The sequence below is a fragment of the Macrosteles quadrilineatus genome, unplaced genomic scaffold, assembly GCF_028750875.1.
Source record: "Macrosteles quadrilineatus isolate MER2022 unplaced genomic scaffold, UCM_ALF_1.0 Scaffold_3__2_contigs__length_128488019, whole genome shotgun sequence".
Classification (NCBI taxonomy): domain Eukaryota; kingdom Metazoa; phylum Arthropoda; class Insecta; order Hemiptera; family Cicadellidae; genus Macrosteles; species Macrosteles quadrilineatus.
In genome coordinates, this window is record NW_026542596.1 from 99,675,885 (window position 1) to 99,698,175 (window position 22,291).

A 22,291-nucleotide genomic window follows, 5' to 3' on the forward strand; every position below is an offset into this window, starting at 1 on the left:
TTTGAGATGCGACAAACTTTAACATCACTCCTAAATCACAAGCATGTTTAGTTTCAGTATCACTAATTATTGCAAAATGAGCTAAAATCACACTTTCGATCTCTTTAGGAAATTAAGGAAACGTTTAGAGACAAAAACTTAAAAAATAGACTTGAAGAACATTGGATTATAGCATAGACAAATATAATAAATATAGACCGTCAGCTGTGCTGCGGTTCTGGCGTCCACCGCTAAGTTTGCCGTGCAGTTACGAGTTACGGCGCACACCGCTGCAGCGTCTGCTGGTCTCATGACGCATACGGCTCCTGTGCTCCTCGCCTACAGTGGTGTGCGCCGTAACTACACGGCACTCCTGGCGGTGGGCGCCGGAACCATTCTTTGACAGTCTATATTTTATTCTATTTGTCTATGATTATAGTGGGTTATGTGGAAAGCAAAAAAATAAGTTTACAAAAATATTTATTCTAAAAAATTATATCACATGTCTTTGTGCTCTAGGTCTCTTATCTCTAAAATTGCAGTTTTCAGTCGTAGTTTGATAATTTCTCTCCATATTTCCTGTCGGTGATTAGAGTTGTGGATTCCAAGACGGAAAAGAGTTGATTCAGTGAGTCTGATCAACGCTCTGCCTGTGATGTCATGCTGAAAAAAATTAATCATTAAATTAAATCATTAAAAATGATTTTGTTTGAAACACAATTATTTCAAACTTCAAGAAATCATACTTGAGGCTTTTAAATATGTTTTTAAAATATTAATAACAAATATACCACATTGCAGGTCGATCAGGGACAGACAAATTCCTGCACTATGGTTTGTTCATACTGCTTGCGTCCCAAGGGTAGGCAATGTGGTATTTTCCTGCTAGGCCTATCGTAAAACAACTATTGATTTATGTGTTGTGTGTATAAGTGTAATAAACACCATCAACAAAGCAACATACATAACTTGATATGCCACATGATTGAACCGGTTTCTTCGAACTATGGTTCCTTTGTCAGTCAGCACTTTATAAGATCGTGGTGAGTTTACTTGTCGTTCACGTTCCAGATCAGATATCCAAACTTTGGTTCCTGGGTTTACATATTTGATAAGGGTCGAGCACCATGTCATCGATCGTAATTTTGTTTGTAGTTTTGTCTATAATGATTCTCCTTCTCTCAGAGATGACTGAAGCCCAGCTTTTTTTCCAGATGACATGGTAAAGTAGGCAAAATGTCCCGTAGTCTGCGTCCATATAATAACTGTAACCATTGGCAACTGGAGAGTTCCTGTAAGACATCTCTAAGGGAGTATAATCTATATTTGTTTGTGAAATAATTTTGTTAGTCAATGATATGGAAAATCACCAACTAAACATAGTTGATTGCTTTGTTCTTTCTACAGATTTCTACACAATGGGGTAAAAATTCTAAGTTAACTACAACCATATATGTCACTTAACTGCTAAACAATATTTTGGGAAAACAGGCACACAATCAAGTGTTATATGACATTTTAAACTAAACACTTTACCTGTTGAAATATTTCTCCATATAGGGGGTAGTAATCACTGCAATGTCTTCTTAGCCACTTCTGTACATCAATGACACTCCATAGGAAGACTGGTCTAGGACGAGCTGCTCGTGGCTGAATACAAAACATTACTAAGTTTAAAATTGCAAGCCTAGAGACAAATTATTTAAGTCACAGAAGCAGCAAGCCTTGTTAAACTGCAGTCTTATCACATTTTATTGATGATGCTAACAGTAAAAAATACTTAAGTAGGCCTAATAGGTATCTTATAACTTAGGATATGTTATATACAAATCTGGGCCAGACAAATCTTAGTTTTTTATTCTTATTTTTATTATTATTATTTTTATTTTATGGTAGGTAACAACCATTTACAACAAAAATAGTGTACCTGTAGCTTGAATTCGAGCAATTGCTAAGGCTACACCACGCACGCTACCGTACCAGTATTATTTTAATTGGCCAATTTTGTTAAATGTTTGTGTTTTCGTGTTCGTGTTCGTGTCTTCAACGACTCTTCACAGTTATGAAGAGGATTTATGTGTTTAGAAGGAGTTTAACCATGGTATCAGCTTGAAAATGAACCTTTAGGTTCGAAACCTGGGTCGCTGACCTAAAACACAGGATCACGGACAAATACTACAGGTATTTAACCTTTTATTAGTAAATTACGTGATTCAGAGGCTAAACATGTTGAAAATATTGATTCGATTAGTAAACCTTCATTAGATTTTTTCACTATCTATAGGCATGCACTGTGGATGCGATACTCCCCAGTGTGGATTAACGTCTGTACGGGTGAGTACTACGACTATCCGCAGTACTATCCTGATAATTAGACCAATTCGTAATTACCAAGGCAAAAATGTGGTTCGGATTCTACTAAACTGTAGGTCCCTTAGTTGCCATTAGCTGTATGGGCTATTAATTAACAGCTATGTCTAAGGAATGTCGGCCTTAGTCACTAACAAGACTACAAGATAGCGCCACTCATCTCCATTCATACTTAGCTTAAAATACCTACTTTGTATGGTCGCCATTTCATAGAACGGTATTAACAGTATTAACAGCAAGTTTGGTTAGTTAGGTTAGGTTATGGCAGTTTAATTTTATTATTGATATAGCCTAGTGTTAGTAAAAGTATTGATTACTATACGATATTTTCAATTTATATTTGTATAGCCCAGTTAAGAAACTGTATCCGTTTGGGCTCTTTCCTTGAACCTAACTCTACTGCTACTCTACTCACCTTAGGTTTGTTAGAATACACTGTTTCCTCAACCATTGCCGTTTTAAAAATAATGCACCGAATTAAGAAAATTAATATTGTTTATCTCACTTCCAATAGTATCATGACAGGGCTACCGTTTATTTAAAATCTGTGGATTTTTGTTATATTTGACATATAATAAATTTGCTCAAAACAAAGAAGTGTTATTGACACAAAGAAAAGACATTGAGAGATGACATTTGCATTTGAGAGAAGATGTTGAGACAATGACACTAAGCAGACGACAGACGAGACGACTACTACAGTCAGTGTTGCCAAGCGACAAAATTTAGACGAGAAAATAAGTCCTATCATAGATCTATGTGTAAATTATAAGGGTTATTGTAATATTATTGCAGTAAACGAGCTAGTCTTAACGGGCATTAAACTCATTGCTACAGATGTTTCGAATTATGATGACAAGTCTACATGCTGGTACCTATCTAAAGTTTTTAAAAAATACTACAGTGGGAACATTGCTATGAATTCAAGCATAAATAAAACATGCGGTTATTCCATGTTTAGAGCAAGACAATTAATTAATAAGGGGTTTAATACTAGCAGTATGTTTTATCTATGAGACTAGTGAAAGAAGTAAAATTCCGAAAAAATTCCACTTTTTTCATGGAAGTACCCGGTATAGAACGGTACCCTATACCAACATGTGCATACAATTTCGTCAAATATTAATTTTGGAATGTTTTTTTTTATCAAAGAACTACAGACTACAAATAAAACGAGCTATATAAATGATATAAAATTATTTATTAATACGTGTTTTTATAGTACTGTTTTGAAGGCTTAAATGTGTTTAAAAATACCAGAAACTAAAAACAGCTGATTGATTACATTTTCTTCCATGGCCACGTTGGAAGACACTGTTGTATTTTAGGACGTAAGCACTTCTGTCATCCGACATCCCAATTAAAGGTATGATGCTGTCAATTGATTTGTTTAGAAATTATATTCTTATCGCTTAGTTATTCTACTTATAATGGTTTAGGTATCTTACTTGTAAAATAAATTAAAAATTATTTGATGAATTAAGGTTAAGGTCATAAGCTTGCCTACACTATGTGCTTAGACTAGGCTACCATAATTCTGCCGGCAAACTGTTTGGTCTTGAGTTATTTAAGCCCATTTAAGTTCTTCCCTTTCTTTTATCCTCTGACAAAAATTTCTTGATCTGCTTTCCTTTGAACTAGCCCTTTTCTAAGGATATTCAAGTCTTCTTAGAGTCTTTATAATTGTCCAAGGGGGTGTGTTACTTTAGCCATATAAAACAGCATTCCTGCAATTCTGTATGACATAAATTCTTTATTCTTGTCAGCAGTGTTTACATAGGTCTAAATTAAGATGACAAAAACAACTGATGGACTCGTAAAAAGATTTTAAGGTAGAAAGGGCTACATAATGTTAATAAAATCCCAAAACAACACATTACTGTAAGTCATGGAATTATTAATTTCATTACAGAAAATAAAATTTAAACTAGTGAATTAAAATCATCCTTATTTCCTCCCATGAAGGAATGTTTCAACTACAAAAGGTGAAACTTTACCATTTCTTAATTACATTTTACGAAGAGGATACACGTTTGGTAACCGGATGTGGATTAGGCGTCCGGCAGTTACTGTCATAACCTAACCTAACCAACCAAACTTGCTGATGATGAAAAAATTGAATGAAGGTTAAATTCTCTTCATAAAATAAAAAATTATAGGCTAAATGCCGAAAATTCTAACAAAAGATGTAGCCTACAGTTAAGAAGAAATGGCATTCAAAGCAAAATCTTGGACAAAACGTTTAAGTTACCTATGGGATTCAAACCTAAGACCTCTTGCATATCAGCCGAGCGCTCTATCCACTAAAAATTTACCTACTAAGTTAGTTATTAAAAGTAGAGCGCTAACTTACATTTGTGTTTTAAAACTTAAAGATTTAATTTTTAATTTCAGTCAAGATGAAAATAAAGGAGCTGGACAAAACTGTTAACCTGGCCTGGTCGCCAGCCGGCCAGTCATCTATCATGCTGGCGGCAGGCACGGCAGCACAACAGTTGGATGCTTCATTTAGTACTTCAGCTACACTAGACATTTATGGACTTAACTTGGAAGAACCGGGCCTTGATTTGGAGTTGAAATCCAGTATACAGAGCCAAAATAGGTAGGCCTTAAGTTTTGCCATGTTACTATTAAGTAGAATCTTTTGTCTGAGTTTGTGTTGCACTGTTTGGTTATAATATTATCCAGCGAGCAAATATTCCTTGCTCCCTGATATTATGTTACGGTATTTAGGTTTACTTTATCATTCTTAAAATAATTACAATAAGCCTACACCAGTAGACTCTTTTATTTGTAAGATATTTTGGAGTGTCACTTGTGCATGACTCATAGGCTACTTTTACCGAAACTTGGCTTAGTTGGTACACACGTAAAAGAAACAACATATAACCAGTTGGTCTTGCACTGTTTAGTAGGTACAGATTTCCCTGCTGGTTTCCTTGTTCTTAGGTAATGTATGGTTTTGAAACATATTCAAATGGTCATTTTTATCTGTGCTAAGGCCTGATCACAAGCTGTCCTAAAGAGAAGGAGTGAACAGTTTTGTTGTCCTTTGATTTAAAGTTATCTCTAAAATGATTAAATGGTAGGTGAAATACAGTAGGATTATATAGGTGAAGTAGCGTACTTATTTGTAAACCTTGTGATGTTGAAGGTTCCACAAGTTGGTGTGGGGCTCGTGTGCCGGAGGAGTGATTGTGGGAGGTTGTGACAACGGTCGTCTGCAGATGTACAACTCGGGGCGAGTGTTGGCTGGGGACGACGGACTACTCTGCGCTCCCGAGAGACACACTGGACACGTCAAGGCTATTGACTTCAACTCATTTCAGGTTAGTTTGGTAAATCTTTGCCACTGTTGTAAACATAGTGTAAAGCCACAGCAATTAGAGCAAGTACTTACTCTATGCACTTATCACTTGGAACGCTACTCACTATGGTCCAAGTCACTTTACATCTAATCTTGGTAAGCTATAGTTGTAGCACTAACTAACATATTTGACATAATAGTTAAACAGCCACGATGAAAAACTTGAAGCTCTCAATCCTCACTAAAAACGATAGTGTAAATATTTACCATTAAAAAGCGAGAAAGACGTTTATAGAACCAAAATTTAAATAACCCAAAACACTTTGCTTGTTTTCTTCAACTTACCGTATCAACAGAGTTGTGTTGGTTGTAGTTTACTGGTCTTCAAGAAGACTATTAACTAGTTTTGCTTGATAATTGTTAAACTTATAGGAGGAGTTACTTAATATAATATAAATCTTCTATGACTCTTGTTACACATTCTCAATAATTTATTATAGAAAAGAATGTCAAATTTATATGTCAAAATATTTACTTTGACCGTGTATGCCTATTTTTTAATAAGGTAGAACCCCTCTTATCCGACCTTGACGGGACCAGACCATGGTGGGAACGGCCAAAAGGTCAGATATCGGGAGGAGCATATATCTTGTGCTCTCGGTGACACCAATAATTGTTGTCTGCGATCCTGGCAATACCCGTGAACATACCTGCGGTCATGGCAACACCGGTAATCGTCTCTTGCGATTGCGGCATCACTGATAAAGATATCTCAAGGTCACGGCAATATCGGTAATCATCTCCTAGAGGTCGTGCGGAACGAGGTGAAGCCTGAGATTTTCGGCGGGAACGGTCTAAAGTGGGGAAATCCATGGTGGGGGTAGGAGATGAGCCGATCGTCGCCTCGCATAGCGACACTTCCCCCGCCACACCACTATTCCCCTCCAAGCTTCACCTCGTTCCGTATGACCTCTACAATCGCGGCATTACCCGTGAGGATATCTTGCGGTTACGGCAACACCAATAATCGCCTTCTGCAACCGCGACAACATCCGTGAGCATATATCTTGACAGCAATGGTTGTCTGTCGTGATTATGGCAATACCCATAATCGGCAACACTAGGTCAGGGAGTCGGTTATGCTGATGTCGAATATGAGGGGTTCTACTGTAAAAGATTTTCTCTTCTTTAAAACCTTCTTTAGCCTAGGCCTATTGTATTGTCTGTCAATAAGGCAGTTTATATTCATATACGAGGTAGCCTAACTAATTTCTTTCTGCAATTGTTAACAGACAAACTTATTATCGAGTGGTGCCTCTGATAGTGAAATATTTATCTGGGATTTGAATAACGTGAAAACTCCGATGACACCTGGAGCCAAGTCTCAGCCTGCGGAGGAAGTCATGTGCTTGGCTTGGAACAAACAAGGTCAGTGTAGACTCAGGAAATGAAATGAACAAATTTTGTTTTAAAGTTCACTCTTGATAATCTGACACTAATGACACTGGAAGAGTCTGGGATTGATTAGCATAAATAGTTTAGCCTATAAGTTGTGAACATTTCTTTATAATACTTCTTCAATATAAAGGAAACAAAAACTATCCAGTTTAGGTGGTATTAAAAACAATTTTTTATACAAAAGCTATTTGATTTAGCTTAGTAACTATTTTTAATGTAGGTACATATATTCACTTACCAGGTAGGCCTACTATTATCTTTGAATATCAATACAACAATACAAATTTTGATGACAAATTGGCTACAGCTGTTCGATATACATGGGAAGTCTACTTTAGTATACAATAGTCAATGTTATTATTATTATTGTGATTAGTCATTTATCATTGCGGTGAACTACTGAGTATGTTATAGGATATCAAATTATTTTTCCCTACAGTTACATGACACAGTGGGCTTCCTTGCACTGATTATAACACGCAAAGTAGCTTATTGCTGCATTTACTTACTTTTGCGGCACTAATTTTACTTCCTCGCAATATTTTTTTATTTTTCTGCACTCCAGTATTCCAACCAATCAACACAAACGGAGTGCTTTTAAACTAGGCACGTAATAAGTTTAGGCTTGAAAATAAGTTAGCACCGCAACACTTAAAGATACTAAGATCAGCTGGTGCAGCATTTCCCAGCCTTTGACTATTCATACTACCTGTTGTTTCGTGTCAACATTCTATTTTCGTTCAACGCTTGGATTTAACCTACCAAATTTAAAACTTGTCGTTTAGTTCTGAAAGAATGTGTTTGTAACGGTAGGCAAATTTTAATGTGTAACGCGAGTGCATAGTGCCTTTCCTGCACTCGAGAAACTTTCTGCACTTTCGCAATCACATGTACAATTAGTCTTGGTGGCAAAAATGTTTAAATAATCACTAGATACCTAGCCTATTTAAGTCATTTATTATTCTGGGTTCATGAATAACTTGCTTTTTAACCAGGATTTTGTTCGGATTTTAAACACTACACCTTTACTCTATTATTACAAATAACATACACTATTTACAAATTTGAATATCACACTGGCACGTTATTTTAAACCGAGGAAGGTTTGAGTTGGGAATGGAAATGTCTTTCATGTACAGTAGACTCTTGATAATTCGAAATTGGTGGGCCAAGCATATAAATTTGAATTATCAAGAGTTTTGAATTATCAAGAGTTCGATTTATCGGGAGAAAAATAAACCATTCGAATTACAGAGAGTTCATTTTTAATACATACAAAGGTACAGCACGTTACAATAAAACATCATACTGTACCGCATTTTAGTACACTTTTAAACAATCAACGGGTTATTTTTCAGTTACTTTAGTTGCAAAGAAGTCTGTTATTTAGCGCTATATATTTCGCCAATAGCTGAACTATCAGCTGTCGACAACTACGTTTGTGCTCAAGGAGATGTCGCGCAATCTAGAGATCGGATTGCAAACTTAGAAAAACAAGTCAGTGAACTAACTCAGACTACTGCTCCGCTACTGCTCTAACTAAACAAACATCAAAACGTCCAACACTAGCCTACCATAGGAACAGGATGTACTGTACTGTATAGTTTCCTGTTATAACAGGAAGAGATCACTTCGAATTATAGAGTGTTTTGCCGACTAAACTTCGAATTACTGCGTGACTTTGATTTATAGAGTGTTTTTTTCGACGAAACTTCGAATTACAGCATGACTTCGAATTATAGAGTGTTAACCGACGAAACTTCGAATTACTGAGTTACTTCGAATTATAGAGTGTTTTTCCAACGAAACTTCGAATTACTGCGTGTTACAAATTGACCTGCCCTCTATTTGGACTTTGAAATACCGAGTGTATCAAAATGCATGGTAAAAATTTGAAATATTGAGAGATTCTCTAGGGACTGAGCCTTCATTTTGAATTATCGAAAGTTTTGAATTATCAAGTGTTTGAATTACCAAGAGTGGACTGTATTTCCTTCCCTTTTCATATGAGTATGCTAGCCTAGCTATAATTCTTAAATTTTAGACCCTTGTTCTCTACATTATTCTTACTTCAATTTTAGTGATTAGATAATTCATTGAAGCATTTATTTTCGTCACAGATTAAAATCCACTGAAGTGTTTTTAACAAGTGAAAACCCCTACATATTACTCCTTAGTTTTAGCGCTTTATAAATGCTGATATGTTTTACAATATGATATTTTTTCAGTTCAACACATCCTGGCTTCGGCCTTCGCCACTCGCTGTGTTGTGTGGGACTTGAGAAAGAATGAGCCAATCATCAAACTTAGTGACAGCAATTCAAGGGTTTGTGATCTAAATCCAAAATATCTCTTTGTAGATAAAATGTTTTACTGTATAGCTATCATACAATCTTTAAATAACTACTGATGATATTATTTTATTGTGGTTGTGCTTATCACATTGTATGTAGGTAATGTATTGGAATTGTAATTAAAGAGATAGGAATACTGAAGGATTGAGAAGATGACCATTAGTTATTTTATTAGGTTACAAAGTTATATTAAAAATATTAACAAGATATAATTCTTATTATAGATATAATTATTCAGAAAAGATATTTGCTCGTACTAGTGAATAGCCTAATTATTGACAATGTCGCTTTCTCCAAACCATAGGTTGTTATTATAAGTAGTTTGTCAGTTACCAAAAGTTGTTGTCGTTTCTTGTTCTGTTATTAGGCTATTCGAAAAAAATCCAAGGGGAGAGGGTATTGCATTCTTAAACAAAGGTAGTTTTAATAAATATTTCCCTCTGTAAACATTACTATTGATTACATGTCAGGTGCGGTGGAAAGATGTTGCTTGGCATCCGGATATAGCCACACAGCTGTGCCTGGCCTCTGAGGAAGACTCCAACCCTGTCATACAACTGTGGGACTTGCGCTTCGCCACCACGCCAATCAAGACCTTCGAGGGACACCAGAAGTATGTTTAGGCCTTTAATAGTGTTGTAGGAAAGGAAATTAACATGATCAGTACGGTAACTAAGAAATCCTATGCACAGATATAAGTTAAAATACAAATTTACAAATTCAGTTGGCACTCAACAATCCGTTACTCAATAGTCTGAAACACTCAGCAAGCTGACTGCGCTGAACTCGTCATTCACCGATGTAAAAAGTACTGGAATTATTTCTGTGTTCAGTTCAGTTTCTTGTGGCTTCCAGTCTGGTTCCACAATTCTTGCAGTCAACTAGAATATATTACTATGCTTTGCTTGTTTGTTTCTTGTTTGTCAGTTGATCATAGTGTGTTGTAACCTTTTAAGTTTCAACTAAGCGTATATATTTAGCCTAGTCGTTAAAATACATTACAATATAGGCTCGGTTATATTTAATTTTGTTCAGACATATGGTAGGCCTGTAGAGCTGTACTTGATGGTTAATAACTTACTTACTCTTATACACGATGGTTAATAAACTAAATACTAATGGTTTTTGTTCAATAAATATACAGTATAGTTTTTCTATAAAATAATGCATAAAATGATTATTTGAATCCCTACTAGTTAAAGAGTACCTTCATTGTAAGGCATCATAAGTTGGGTTCCCCCAGCTTATAAGTTAGTTGTAGTATTATTTTAAGTGAACTGACGTTTTCTGACATTCTCTTGGTACTAAGTGCTATGAACCATCTAGTGGCCTTGATAGTGTCAAGTTGTAATGACAATGTTATTTGTTCTCAGAGGGGTGTTGTCGATTGCTTGGTGTGCGCAAGACCCAGAACTCCTGGTCAGTTGTGGCAAGGACAGTCGTATCCTCTGTTGGAACCCTGCAGCAGCTCAACAGGTACTATAGAGATATAGTGGACAGTTCAAATGTCAAATACAACAAAGTATAACAAAGTATTTATTTCATACCCTAACTCAGAAATTTTAATTAAATTAAATATTGATGTTTAAAAAAATACATGGTATTCCAATGTCAAAACTTAGGAATGTAGCAAATCCGTTAGTTTGTTATTGTAATCTCTGACTTGAATGAACAAACTAGAATTTTTCAAAATAGATTTTTTATAATGTATTAAATTTAGTAAAAAAGTACTTTTTGGTGTGATTTATTTTCTTTTTAAAACAGACATTTAGAATTAGTACAATAATTTTTACGATTAATCAGCTGTTTTAAAGTTTTATTCATACTACACACAAAACCTAACCTAATCTATGGTTTTCACATGTGCTTAAGACAAAAACTACAGAACAATAAAAATATTTCAATTACAGTTATATTTTTTGCAGGATGCTAGGCACGAGCCCAGAATTGTTTTTCAAATTACTCCAGGCTAGACCTAGGGGTTGCGGCAGTATCCGTTAGATAAAATCCATTGGTGATTTGTTGGGATTTGAACCCGGGATCTCAGGGACTGAAGTCCCACATTCTAACCTTTAGACCAGCTTGCTCCCCGCTATTTCACTTACAGTGACAGTATAGGTTTGGCTGGTAAAAAGAAGACTTCATGTGCTTCCCTTGGTTGAAAATGCTGTCAGTGACGGTGAACATTTTTAGTTGTGTACAGTGTAAAGCTTATGTGTTTCTTGTGGCTTGCCTGCTATGTCGACACAAATATTTAAAACCTAGGCCCTGGTGACTTAATTGTACATGTCTCACCTAAAAGTGTATCCGAGTAACTTCAGACGTTTACCCTAGTATTGTTGGACAGGGAGACGAGATAGTGTGTGAGCTGGTGACAAGCAATCAGTGGAACTTTGAGGTCACTTGGTGTCCTCGCAACCCGAGTCTCATAGCTACGTCCAGCTTCGACGGCCACGCCAGCGTCTTTACTCTGGTGGGTGGCCAACAGCAGATGCAGACAACCAACAAGGTAACAAAACCATATTGTAAGAGTTGTTGTTGGAGCCATGCAAGAGAATGGGATGAAATGTAATAAAATTGTAATTTAAGGATGTTTGCTTCTTATTTTGTTTGGTGTTGCTAACACTTTTTGAGTCCAATAATATTGTTATTTTCTTTATTTTTGCCTATTTCCATCATAAGCCCTAAACCTGGCCGGAGACAGCTTAGTCATTGATCATACCTAATAGTCTATCGCATTTCCCTGTTTAAAAACCCAAATGGTTCTATAATTGACTCATTACATTTCAGTCTCAGCTTTTAATTGTACTTGCAAAGCAGTTTAAGAGGAGTATGGAAGTATTACGGCTACTCTTGATGTCCGATACCAATACATTTGGATTCCCTAAAGGTTAATGTTCTTCATACAGATTTTCTCCAAAAATATCCAAAATGTTAAATGGTTCTACAGTATATTCAGTGATAGTGGGCTAGTGGTAGAATATTAGAAGCAGCTCTCGGGTTACATTGAAACTGAAGGTTTTTCTACTCAGATTGCAGACTCGTTCCCAGGAATGGATCAGTTTGCAGAGGCACCTGTAGTTCAGCCTCCGCAGCATTCTCACGTCGCCGTGGAACTTCGTAAGGCTCCCAAGTGGCTCAAACGGCCGGTCGGAGCTTCTTTCGGGGTAAGATATAAGTTTGCATTTTGCATTGTAGTTTGACATGATGATAAATTCATTTTGATTATGGAACTCTAAGGAATTATTCATAGCCATATTTCTAAAACGCATTAATACCTTAGAAATTTTAAATTTAATCTGAAAAAAAAACTTTCTAATTATGTCAGACCCAACAGTTTTTTCTTGTGCGAAATTGCTTCTACTTCTTTTCCATTCTCACTGAAGGAAAATTTCAGTAAATTTTAATCTTATTGTTCTATAAACAATTGAATAATAAACTTTAGTTAATTGTCTGCTGACATGATGTTCAGGGTGGTGCAAAGTTAGTGCATGAATTTCAAACTATTTTAAATGAAATGAGTTTATTTTTACCATAGATGAAATCAACTTACACCCTTACAATATGTAGTTCATCCAGTTCATGAGTTTCATTTTTCTTTTAAAAGATAATTTCAGACCGATGACAATTTTGTTCATCCATTCATATTAAAAGTAATTCTTAAAAGTTTAAGTTATCCATTACTTTCTTTCAAGTTTTTTGCCATTTCTTTGTGTATTGCAACTCTCAAATCCTTTTGTGGGATTTGCACTGAGGACTACCAAATGACTATATAATTCATGATGACACACTTAGTTTTTCTAAGAATATAATAATATCTTTTAACCATACTTACATCCCCACCACTTATACTACTCAAATGAAATCCAAGCGTTCTTTTTGCACCGGCCTTTATATTTTCAATACACTGAATAATTATTGGGTTATTAAATTGTAAATGGTGGTGCACAGTTTGGTGGCAAGCTGGTGACGTTCAGTGGTGCAGAGGGAGGCGCAGTGCACGTCTCTCAGGTGGTGACAGAGCCCACTCTGCTGGAGCGGTCGTGTCGTCTGCAACAGCTGTTGTCTTGTGGTCAGCTGAAGGACATCTGTCACAGCAAGAGTGACCCGGTGTGGAGTTTTGTGGCGGCCAGTCTAGAGCCTGACTGTCGTACGGCCATGCGCACTCTGCTAGGCTTTACTCAGGAACAACTAGAGGTACGTCAGAAGTGTTATATAACTAGCATTGACGATATATATTCATATAGGGACCTGAAATGTTGTATATGACAGAAAAAGTTTTCAACCCTTTGCGCTTGGTTAGCCAGTCGGTCGTAAACAGTGCAGGATTTTTTAGATCAGCTATCTTAACCAGTATTACACTCATTGTGGTTCATGCCAGTACTATTCGTTTTGTTTTTAATATCAGCACAGCAGACATAAAGACTATATTTTGTGTACAAAACATTTTGTTTTTTTGGCTAGTGCTGCTCATGTGTTCTGAGTATTTTTATTTTGGTAGGTACCCAAGAAATTTTTTTTTCACACCAGGTTTTTCCTGACTCCTAATAAATATTTGGGGTTGATTTAGAGTAATTGATTCATTAACATGAGTTGAACAAACTAATCTGTGTTTTTGATTATCGACTTTGGTAGTTGTATCTGAATTTACATCCAGCCAAGTAAAGTCAACAGCAAAACCAATATCTCCTAGTTCGGAAACCCAGTCCAAACGATTTATCAGTAAAACGCTGACGCTGCGTATGCACTCTGTGTGGAGCAACGACCGGCAATAGGGAAGTGCGCAGTCGTTATTTAGATTTTGTTGGGTGAAAACATGTGGCCGTCCCTTCCAATGTATTTCCATTTCTCAATTCGGTTAACTTCAACATTCAAAATTAAAACGTAAAACTTAAATTGCACGTAATCATATCTTGAAGTTTTAATTTGTGCTTTCAACAAAATAAATAATTTTATTTTCCTGATATTGCTTAGTTTTGTCTTAAACCTGACGTCACCACTTTTCCTGTGACAACTATAGAAGCAGCTGGGACAATCAATGAGACATTTACCCGAGCTGCTGTGCAAAAGAACTCAAGCCAGTACACAGCTGGAACTGATTTGTACATTCTAAAAATAGTCTTTCTGTTTGCAAAAGGTTAGATACAAGTTTAAAGTCTAGTCTTTATGACAATAACCAATAACATGTTTACTATTCTAAGCTGCTGGAACGAATCTTCTCTGTATTACTGGGTACTGGGCTCTATTTACCAAGAGTCTGTAATGAGAAACAGTTTATAGGTTTTTGTTTTATAAATGACTAGCTGTACCCGCGGGCTTTGCCCCGTTTAACTTCATATGTGAGCTCGTTCGCACGGCTCAATCACGTCCTGGTTGAAGTTCGTTCGCTACGCTCACTCACCTTTACGGTTGGAGCTCGTTCGCTGCGCTCACTTGCCTTCAGGTTAGCTCGTTCGCTACGCTAACTCGCCTCCGGGTTGAAGTTCGCTCGCTACGCTCACTCACCTTTTGGTTGCAAATTAGCTGTTGTCATTAATTTAAAAAAAATAATAGTGCTGCACTCTGTTGGTAATCCTTGTAACTTTAATGCTATTGAATATCACAGAACAGAACCAACTTGTTAAATTGAAACAGCTGTTATGATTCATTAATTCCATTTAAATATGAGTACTCATTAGGTTAACATGGGAAACTCCAGAGCCACTGGGGCGGAGCCCGAGAGTCCGATCAGAATAAAAACCACTTAGTTTTCCTATTTAATGCCTAAAGAATCAGTGTACCAAATTTCAGCCTCCTAGGTAAGTGGGAAGTGGGAGAATTAGTGATGAGTGAGTGAGTGAGTCAGTCAGTCAGTCAGTCAGTCAGTCAGTCAGTGAGGGCTTTGCCTTTTATATATAGATATAGATTCTTTAATTGTCAATATATCGTTGCTGCTTATTTGTAGTATATATATATTATTTTAATTTCAGTTGAACAAATACATTGGACAACCAGTAAATGCCAAGTTGGGTGATATTGATGGAGCTGAGGACTTTTCAGTTTTATCTCAGGTAGGAACTATTTTAATCTAAACATTACTTTGGGTTGTTTAATGGTTATATTGCTAATAATGGTAATGGTTTTGTACTAATTAGTAGGTTACCATTTTTATTTTTAGAGAAAAAAATACAATTTTGGATGGTTAAAAAAAATTAAACTGTGATTTTAGAGCTTTAATCGATGAACCGGGCTAAATAAATGAACTGATTCTAAGCTATGCCAGGTATTATTCAGTCACCTTTATTTTGACTCTTTCACAGTTTTATTTTTATAATAAAAATTTGTATTATATTTAATTTTTAAACAATTATTTTGTGCTGTTTTTATGCTTGCTTCCTTTTTTATATGATGGATTTTGTTTGTTTCAGGATGGATCTGATGACGAAGTAAGACTGATGAACAACTCGTCGTCTGTAAGTTATCAGTTTAGTCATAGTCATGTGTTACAATTTTTGGCAGAAAGATATTTATTTTGTATACAAAAGTAGTTATAATAAGTTATCCGAAATAAGACATAGATCCCAGGCACCACTCTGTTGATTTTGAAATTTAAAATGTCGTTAGGTTGTCAATTATAAGCATTTGTGAAGTGTCTTTTATTTTAACTTGATTATTAGAACACTTTCCAACCTGTATGTATTTACATTATAAAAGAATATGGCAATGAAAAATCAAATAAGTAGTAAAAAATAAAATAAATAAATAAACTACTTTATTGAAATTAATGCAGGCTAAACAAGTTTGATAATGTAATTAATTTGAATTTATCTGATTTCAGGGTCTAGATTCATTTAACATTGTACAAAAGAATGTGAACCAGTTCAACTCATTCAGTAAATCTGAAGAAAATTCCTTTGAGAAAAAATCTCCATTCAAAATAAAAATTGGAGAAGGTAAGTGTATATGTTATACTGCCAATAAATTTACAATTGGAGATGTCTTTTGCACACTATTATCTAAATGTCAACACATTTTCAAATAATTGCAAACATTAAATCAATGCCTTTTTGGACTACAAGAATTGAGGGTAGGGCAAACTTTCTGCTCTGAAATATGACTGGTCTTCCCTGCAAAAATTTACAATATGACCCTCGAGGAAAAAAAAGTTGGAGTGATGATATTTTTAAATAGTCTCATAACTAACTAAAACATGAAGTGTGATTGTAGAGGGTTTGTTGACAGACAAGGAGGGTGTGATATGTAGAGAACTGCTGGCTGATAACCTGGAGCTGGCTGTAGATCTGTGTGTACAGGAGGGTAGAATGACAGACGCTATCATACTGGCACATACAGTAGGACCTGACATACTAGCTGCTACTGATACTGACTGTGTTATGTTGACAGACAAGGAGGGTGTGATATGTAGAGCACTGCTAGCTGGTAACCTGGAGCTGGCTGTAGATCTGTGTGTACAGGAGGGTAGAATGACAGACGCTATCATACTGGCACATACAGCAGGACCTGACATACTAGCTGCTACTGATACTGACTGTGTTATGTTGACAGACAAGGAGGGTGTGATATGTAGAGCACTGCTAGCTGGTAACCTGGAGCTGGCTGTAGATCTGTGTGTACAGGAGGGTAGAATGACAGACGCCATCATACTGGCACATACAGTAGGACCTGACATACTAGCTGCTACTGATACTGACTGTGTTATGTTGACAGACAAGGAGGGTGTGATATGTAGAGCACTGCTGGCTGGTAACCTGGAGCTGGCTGTAGATCTGTGTGTACAGGAGAGTAGAATGACAGATGCTATCATACTGGCACATACAGCAGGACCTGACATACTAGCTGCTACTGATACTGACTGTGTTATGTTGACAGATAAGGAGGGTGTGATATGTAGAGCACTGCTGGCTGGTAACCTGGAGCTGGCTGTAGATCTGTGTGTACAGGAGGGTAGAATGACAGACGCTATCATACTGGCACATACAGCAGGACCTGACATACTAGCTGCTACTGATACTGACTGTGTTATGTTGACAGACAAGGAGGGTGTGATATGTAGAGCACTGCTGGCTGGTAACCTGGAGCTGGCTGTAGATCTGTGTGTACAGGAGGGTAGAATGACAGACGCTACCATACTGGCACATACAGCAGGACCTGACATACTAGCTGCTACTGATACTGACTGTGTTATGTTGACAGATAAGGAGGGTGTGATATGTAGAGCACTGCTGGCTGGTAACCTGGAGCTGGCTGTAGATCTGTGTGTACAGGAGGGTAGAATGACAGATGCTATCATACTGGCACATACAGTAGGACCTGACATACTAGCTGCTACTGATACTGACTGTGTTATGTTGACAGACAAGGAGGGTGTGATATGTAGAGCACTGCTGGCTGGTAACCTGGAGCTGGCTGTAGATCTGTGTGTACAGGAGAGTAGAATGACAGACGCCATCATACTGGCACATACAGCAGGACCTGACATACTAGCTGCTACTGATACTGACTGTGTTATGTTGACAGACAAGGAGGGTGTGATATGTAGAGCACTGCTGGCTGGTAACCTGGAGCTGGCTGTGGATCTGTGTGTACAGGAGGGTAGAATGACAGACGCTATCATACTGGCACATACAGCAGGACCTGACATACTAGCTGCTACTGATACTGACTGTGTTATGTTGACAGACAAGGAGGGTGTGATATGTAGAGCACTGCTGGCTGGTAACCTGGAGCTGGCTGTAGATCTGTGTGTACAGGAGGGTAGAATGACAGATGCTATCATACTGGCACATACAGCAGGACCTGACATACTAGCTGCTACTGATACTGACTGTGTTATGTTGACAGACAAGGAGGGTGTGATATGTAGAGCACTGCTGGCTGGTAACCTGGAGCTGGCTGTAGATCTGTGTGTACAGGAGGGTAGAATGACAGAGGCTATCATACTGGCACATACAGCAGGACCTGACATACTAGCTGCTACTGATACTGACTGTGTTATGTTGACAGACAAGGAGGGTGTGATATGTAGAGCACTGCTGGCTGGTAACCTGGAGCTGGCTGTAGATCCGTGTGTACAGGAGGGTAGAATGACAGACGCTATCATACTGGCACATACAGCAGGACCTGACATACTAGCTGCTACTGATACTGACTGTGTTATGTTGACAGACAAGGAGGGTGTGATATGTAGAGCACTGCTGGCTGGTAACCTGGAGCTGGCTGTAGATCTGTGTGTACAGGAGGGTAGAATGACAGAGGCTATCATACTGGCACATACAGCAGGACCTGACATACTAGCTGCTACTGATACTGACTGTGTTATGTTGACAGACAAGGAGGGTGTGATATGTAGAGCACTGCTGGCTGGTAACCTGGAGCTGGCTGTAGATCTGTGTGTACAGGAGGGTAGAATGACAGACGCTATCATACTGGCACATACAGTAGGACCTGACATACTAGCTGCTACTGATACTGACTGTGTTATGTTGACAGACAAGGAGGGTGTGATATGTAGAGCACTGCTGGCTGGTAACCTGGAGCTGGCTGTGGATCTGTGTGTACAGGAGGGTAGAATGACAGACGCTATCATACTGGCACATACAGTAGGACCTGACATACTAGCTGCTACTGATACTGACTGTGTTATGTTGACAGACAAGGAGGGTGTGATATGTAGAGTACTGCTGGCTGGTAACCTGGAGCTGGCTGTAGATCTGTGTGTACAGGAGGGTAGAATGACAGAGGCTATCATACTGGCACATACAGCAGGACCTGACATACTAGCTGCTACTGATACTGACTGTGTTATGTTGACAGACAAGGAGGGTGTGATATGTAGAGCACTGCTAGCTGGTAACCTGGAGCTGGCTGTAGATCTGTGTGTACAGGAGGGTAGAATGACAGACGCTATCATACTGGCACATACAGCAGGACCTGACATACTAGCTGCTACTGATACTGACTGTGTTATGTTGACAGACAAGGAGGGTGTGATATGTAGAGCACTGCTGGCTGGTAACCTGGAGCTGGCTGTAGATCTGTGTGTACAGGAGGGTAGAATGACAGACGCTATCATACTGGCACATACAGCAGGACCTGACATACTAGCTGCTACTGATACTGACTGTGTTATGTTGACAGATAAGGAGGGTGTGATATGTAGAGCACTGCTGGCTGGTAACCTAGAGTTGGCTGTAGATCTGTGTGTACAGGAGGGTAGAATGACAGACGCCATCATACTGGCACATACAGTAGGACCTGACATACTAGCTGCTACTGATACTGACTGTGTTATGTTGACAGACAAGGAGGGTGTGATATGTAGAGCCCTGCTGGCTGGTAACCTGGAGCTGGCTGTAGATCTGTGTGTACAGGAGGGTAGAATGACAGATGCTATCATACTGGCACATACAGCAGGACCTGACATACTAGCTGCTACTCAGTACAAGTACTTCCAGGTATTTACTGTGTTTTGAGGCTGTGAAATAGATTTGAGTTGAAATAGTAGCTTGTGTGTGAGTTATAATAAGCTATAGATGTGCAAGTTGCTCGATCTTTGAGTTGAGTCTAGCCTAAAATCTTAAGTGATCAAGCATCAAAGCAGAAAATCAAGCAATTGAAAATGCACAATCACCGCTACAGTGGGTAATGTGTATGATGCCTCCACAAACTCTGAAGTTGATTATGTCATCACGGTCATTAATGCATTCATTCTTGCAGATGGTAGTACTGACAAACAAAATAAATTTGAGATCGCAGAGCCATCTCCCAATTTATTAACTTGAGGACAAGATCCTTGTGTCCTCACTCCCTGATGGTTGGAACAAATCCCATCTCGAGAAAATCCCTTCCAAACAGTTTTGCTGTACAAATTTTATATTTAGTTTAAACTGTTTATTTAGTTATGTAAAATGATGCAAAGTAGGGTATTTCACACAGCTATCCTAGTCCAAATTCCAAAACAAAAAATTTCATTTCAGAAAAATACTAACCAATCTAAAAAATTGAAAAAGGTTTTTCCTATTAACTAAAATTGTACCTATGTTATTAGATTTTTGAAATTGTGCTCACAGCAAAACCAGAACTACCTGAGCCAGCTGTTGTCGGCTGTGGTGACCAAGGACTGGACCCAGGTTGTGTCTGCATGTGATCTCAGCAGCTGGGCCGAGGCTCTGGCGGCCATCCTCACCTACGCCTCCGACGACCAACTGCCTCACCTCGCTGGTACGTAGTCTGACAAAGCTTATCTTTTCAAAACCATATTTTACATTTGATATTACACAGGTTAAATTGCTGCACAGAATACCATTGTTATTTATCTACACGTTTTCCCTTCTTAGATTTCCTGTCAAATAATAATATTTAGTTTGTGACCAATTGAACTTTTAAGAAGGTGATACACTCTTGGTTACATTTTTTAAGCTGAATATGAATATAGGGTGTAGCATGGTGAGAGATGATTTGCGTAAATGTTGTTACTGACAATCAGCTGTTTCTTTAGTGTCAAAAAGTACGACGACGTGTGGCACCTTGGGGAACCTTCCTCTGACAGTCTATATTTATTCTATTTGTCTATGATGCTAGTATGTACTCTAGTAGGTTCATAGGGGTAGATAATTGTTCAGTATGGTTTTATTGCCAAAACCTATTTCATCAGTATCTTGTAAGCAATTAAAATGCCTGACAGTATGAAGCTAATGTGTTTGACATGTTGTCGCTTGTCACAGAGAGGCTGGGAGATCGTCTGGAGAGGGAGGGAGGAGCCGACAGCCGTCGCAACTCTGAGATCTGCTTTGTAGCGGCCGGACAACTTGGCCATCTCATACAGAACAGGATAGCGTCTGATTTGTCCACTGAGGCTCTACAAGTAAGTAGCACTTGACATTATTTACAATTTATGACAAACACAAATTTGTAATTTACTTTAAACAAATTCTCTGGCTACGTTTTTTGTCTTGATCATGTCCTAGAGATGAGTGTCAAAATCCAAGCAATCACTAATGGCTTTAAGTTATGTGAAAATAGAATTAGTGGTTGTTCAGAACCTGTGGCTAAGCCATGAGACTGTACATTACAAATGTTTTTATTTACATCTGGTTAAGACAGATGATTTGTTGTGATTGTAAATAAATTATAACCTCTAAACTTTACTCAACTAAATTTAAATGTACGCTTCCACACTAAAACTTCTTACTGGACAAGACATAACTCAATACTCACCTATAATTTTGCGTCAGAGCCCACCTTAGTAGATCCAATATCTAGAGAAAAAAGAGTAGGAGAACTTTCTTTGTACGTATAGGTACTGTTTAAGAATATTACATACACTACACTTAGCATACTTCTCTAGGTATTCCCCATCTCTTAAAAATCTCTGCATAAGTTAGTTATACTTTCTGAGATGTCTTGATGTCTCCAAAAACAAAAATTTTCAATTGGCCTAACTAAATGTAAACATTTCATAGCAAACCGGTAATACATTTTCTAAGCCCCTGGGTATTTTTATGCTGAACTGTTTAATGTTTGGTCCTTGAAAGTTCAAACATATAAGAGAGGTTGGGGGTAGTGAGGGTTATAACAGCAAATTCCAAACCTAACACATTTATTTTTGCCAGCTACCAACAGCGTGTCTTGAAGTTATCTCATATTCCATAATTATTTACGGCAAAAAAAGTTAACGTCATCAAAATTGCTGATGTAGAGTTGTTTAACATGGATTTATTTCCGTATTACAGTTGTATCTATTTTCATCCTTATTGCACTTAATGTTAAACATAAGCAAGCAGGTTAGACTTTTTTACTTAGGGTCGGGTCGAGTCATGTCGGG

General features: G+C 37.7%; 2 protein-coding genes across 2 annotated transcripts in view; one reads left to right on the top strand and one right to left on the bottom strand.

Moving 5' to 3' along the window:
* Positions 1–446: 446 nt before the first annotated feature.
* On the bottom strand, positions 447–3,000 carry LOC128990806 (protein aveugle-like). Its single transcript, XM_054413393.1, has 3 exons — positions 2,765–3,000; positions 1,516–1,629; positions 447–642 (listed from the first exon to the last, which is right to left on the bottom strand). Exons 1-3 carry the CDS (start codon positions 2,798–2,800, stop codon positions 478–480), a joined length of 315 nt encoding a protein of 104 aa, XP_054269368.1. The 5' UTR covers positions 2,801–3,000; the 3' UTR covers positions 447–477.
* Positions 3,001–3,648: 648 nt separating this feature from the next.
* The window catches only part of LOC128990077 (protein transport protein Sec31A-like), a 36,238-nt gene continuing 17,595 nt past the window's right edge, over positions 3,649–22,291 (top strand). The window contains exons 1-16 of the mRNA XM_054412309.1: positions 3,649–3,715; positions 4,744–4,951; positions 5,504–5,678; positions 6,949–7,084; positions 9,343–9,440; positions 9,939–10,081; positions 10,842–10,944; positions 11,816–11,977; positions 12,501–12,635; positions 13,420–13,665; positions 15,438–15,518; positions 15,876–15,920; positions 16,286–16,400; positions 19,768–19,922; positions 20,538–20,688; positions 21,192–21,331. Coding sequence (XP_054268284.1) covers positions 4,749–4,951; positions 5,504–5,678; positions 6,949–7,084; positions 9,343–9,440; positions 9,939–10,081; positions 10,842–10,944; positions 11,816–11,977; positions 12,501–12,635; positions 13,420–13,665; positions 15,438–15,518; positions 15,876–15,920; positions 16,286–16,400; positions 19,768–19,922; positions 20,538–20,688; positions 21,192–21,331 — 2,088 coding nt within the window. The 5' untranslated portion in view covers positions 3,649–3,715; positions 4,744–4,748. The remainder of the gene's footprint in view (positions 3,716–4,743; positions 4,952–5,503; positions 5,679–6,948; positions 7,085–9,342; positions 9,441–9,938; positions 10,082–10,841; positions 10,945–11,815; positions 11,978–12,500; positions 12,636–13,419; positions 13,666–15,437; positions 15,519–15,875; positions 15,921–16,285; positions 16,401–19,767; positions 19,923–20,537; positions 20,689–21,191; positions 21,332–22,291) is intronic.

Bases quoted from the DNA above. Each gene is read 5' to 3' on its own strand.
- LOC128990806 (XM_054413393.1), bottom strand. From the start codon at position 2,800: ATGGTTGAGGAAACAGTGTATTCTAACAAACCTAAG. The intron at 1,630-2,764 runs GTGAGTAGAGTA...TTTTGTATTCAG, and splicing joins TGTATTCTAACAAACCTAAG to CCACGAGCAGCTCGTCCTAG. The intron at 643-1,515 runs GTAAAGTGTTTA...AATTTTTTTCAG, and splicing joins ATGGAGAAATATTTCAACAG to CATGACATCACAGGCAGAGC.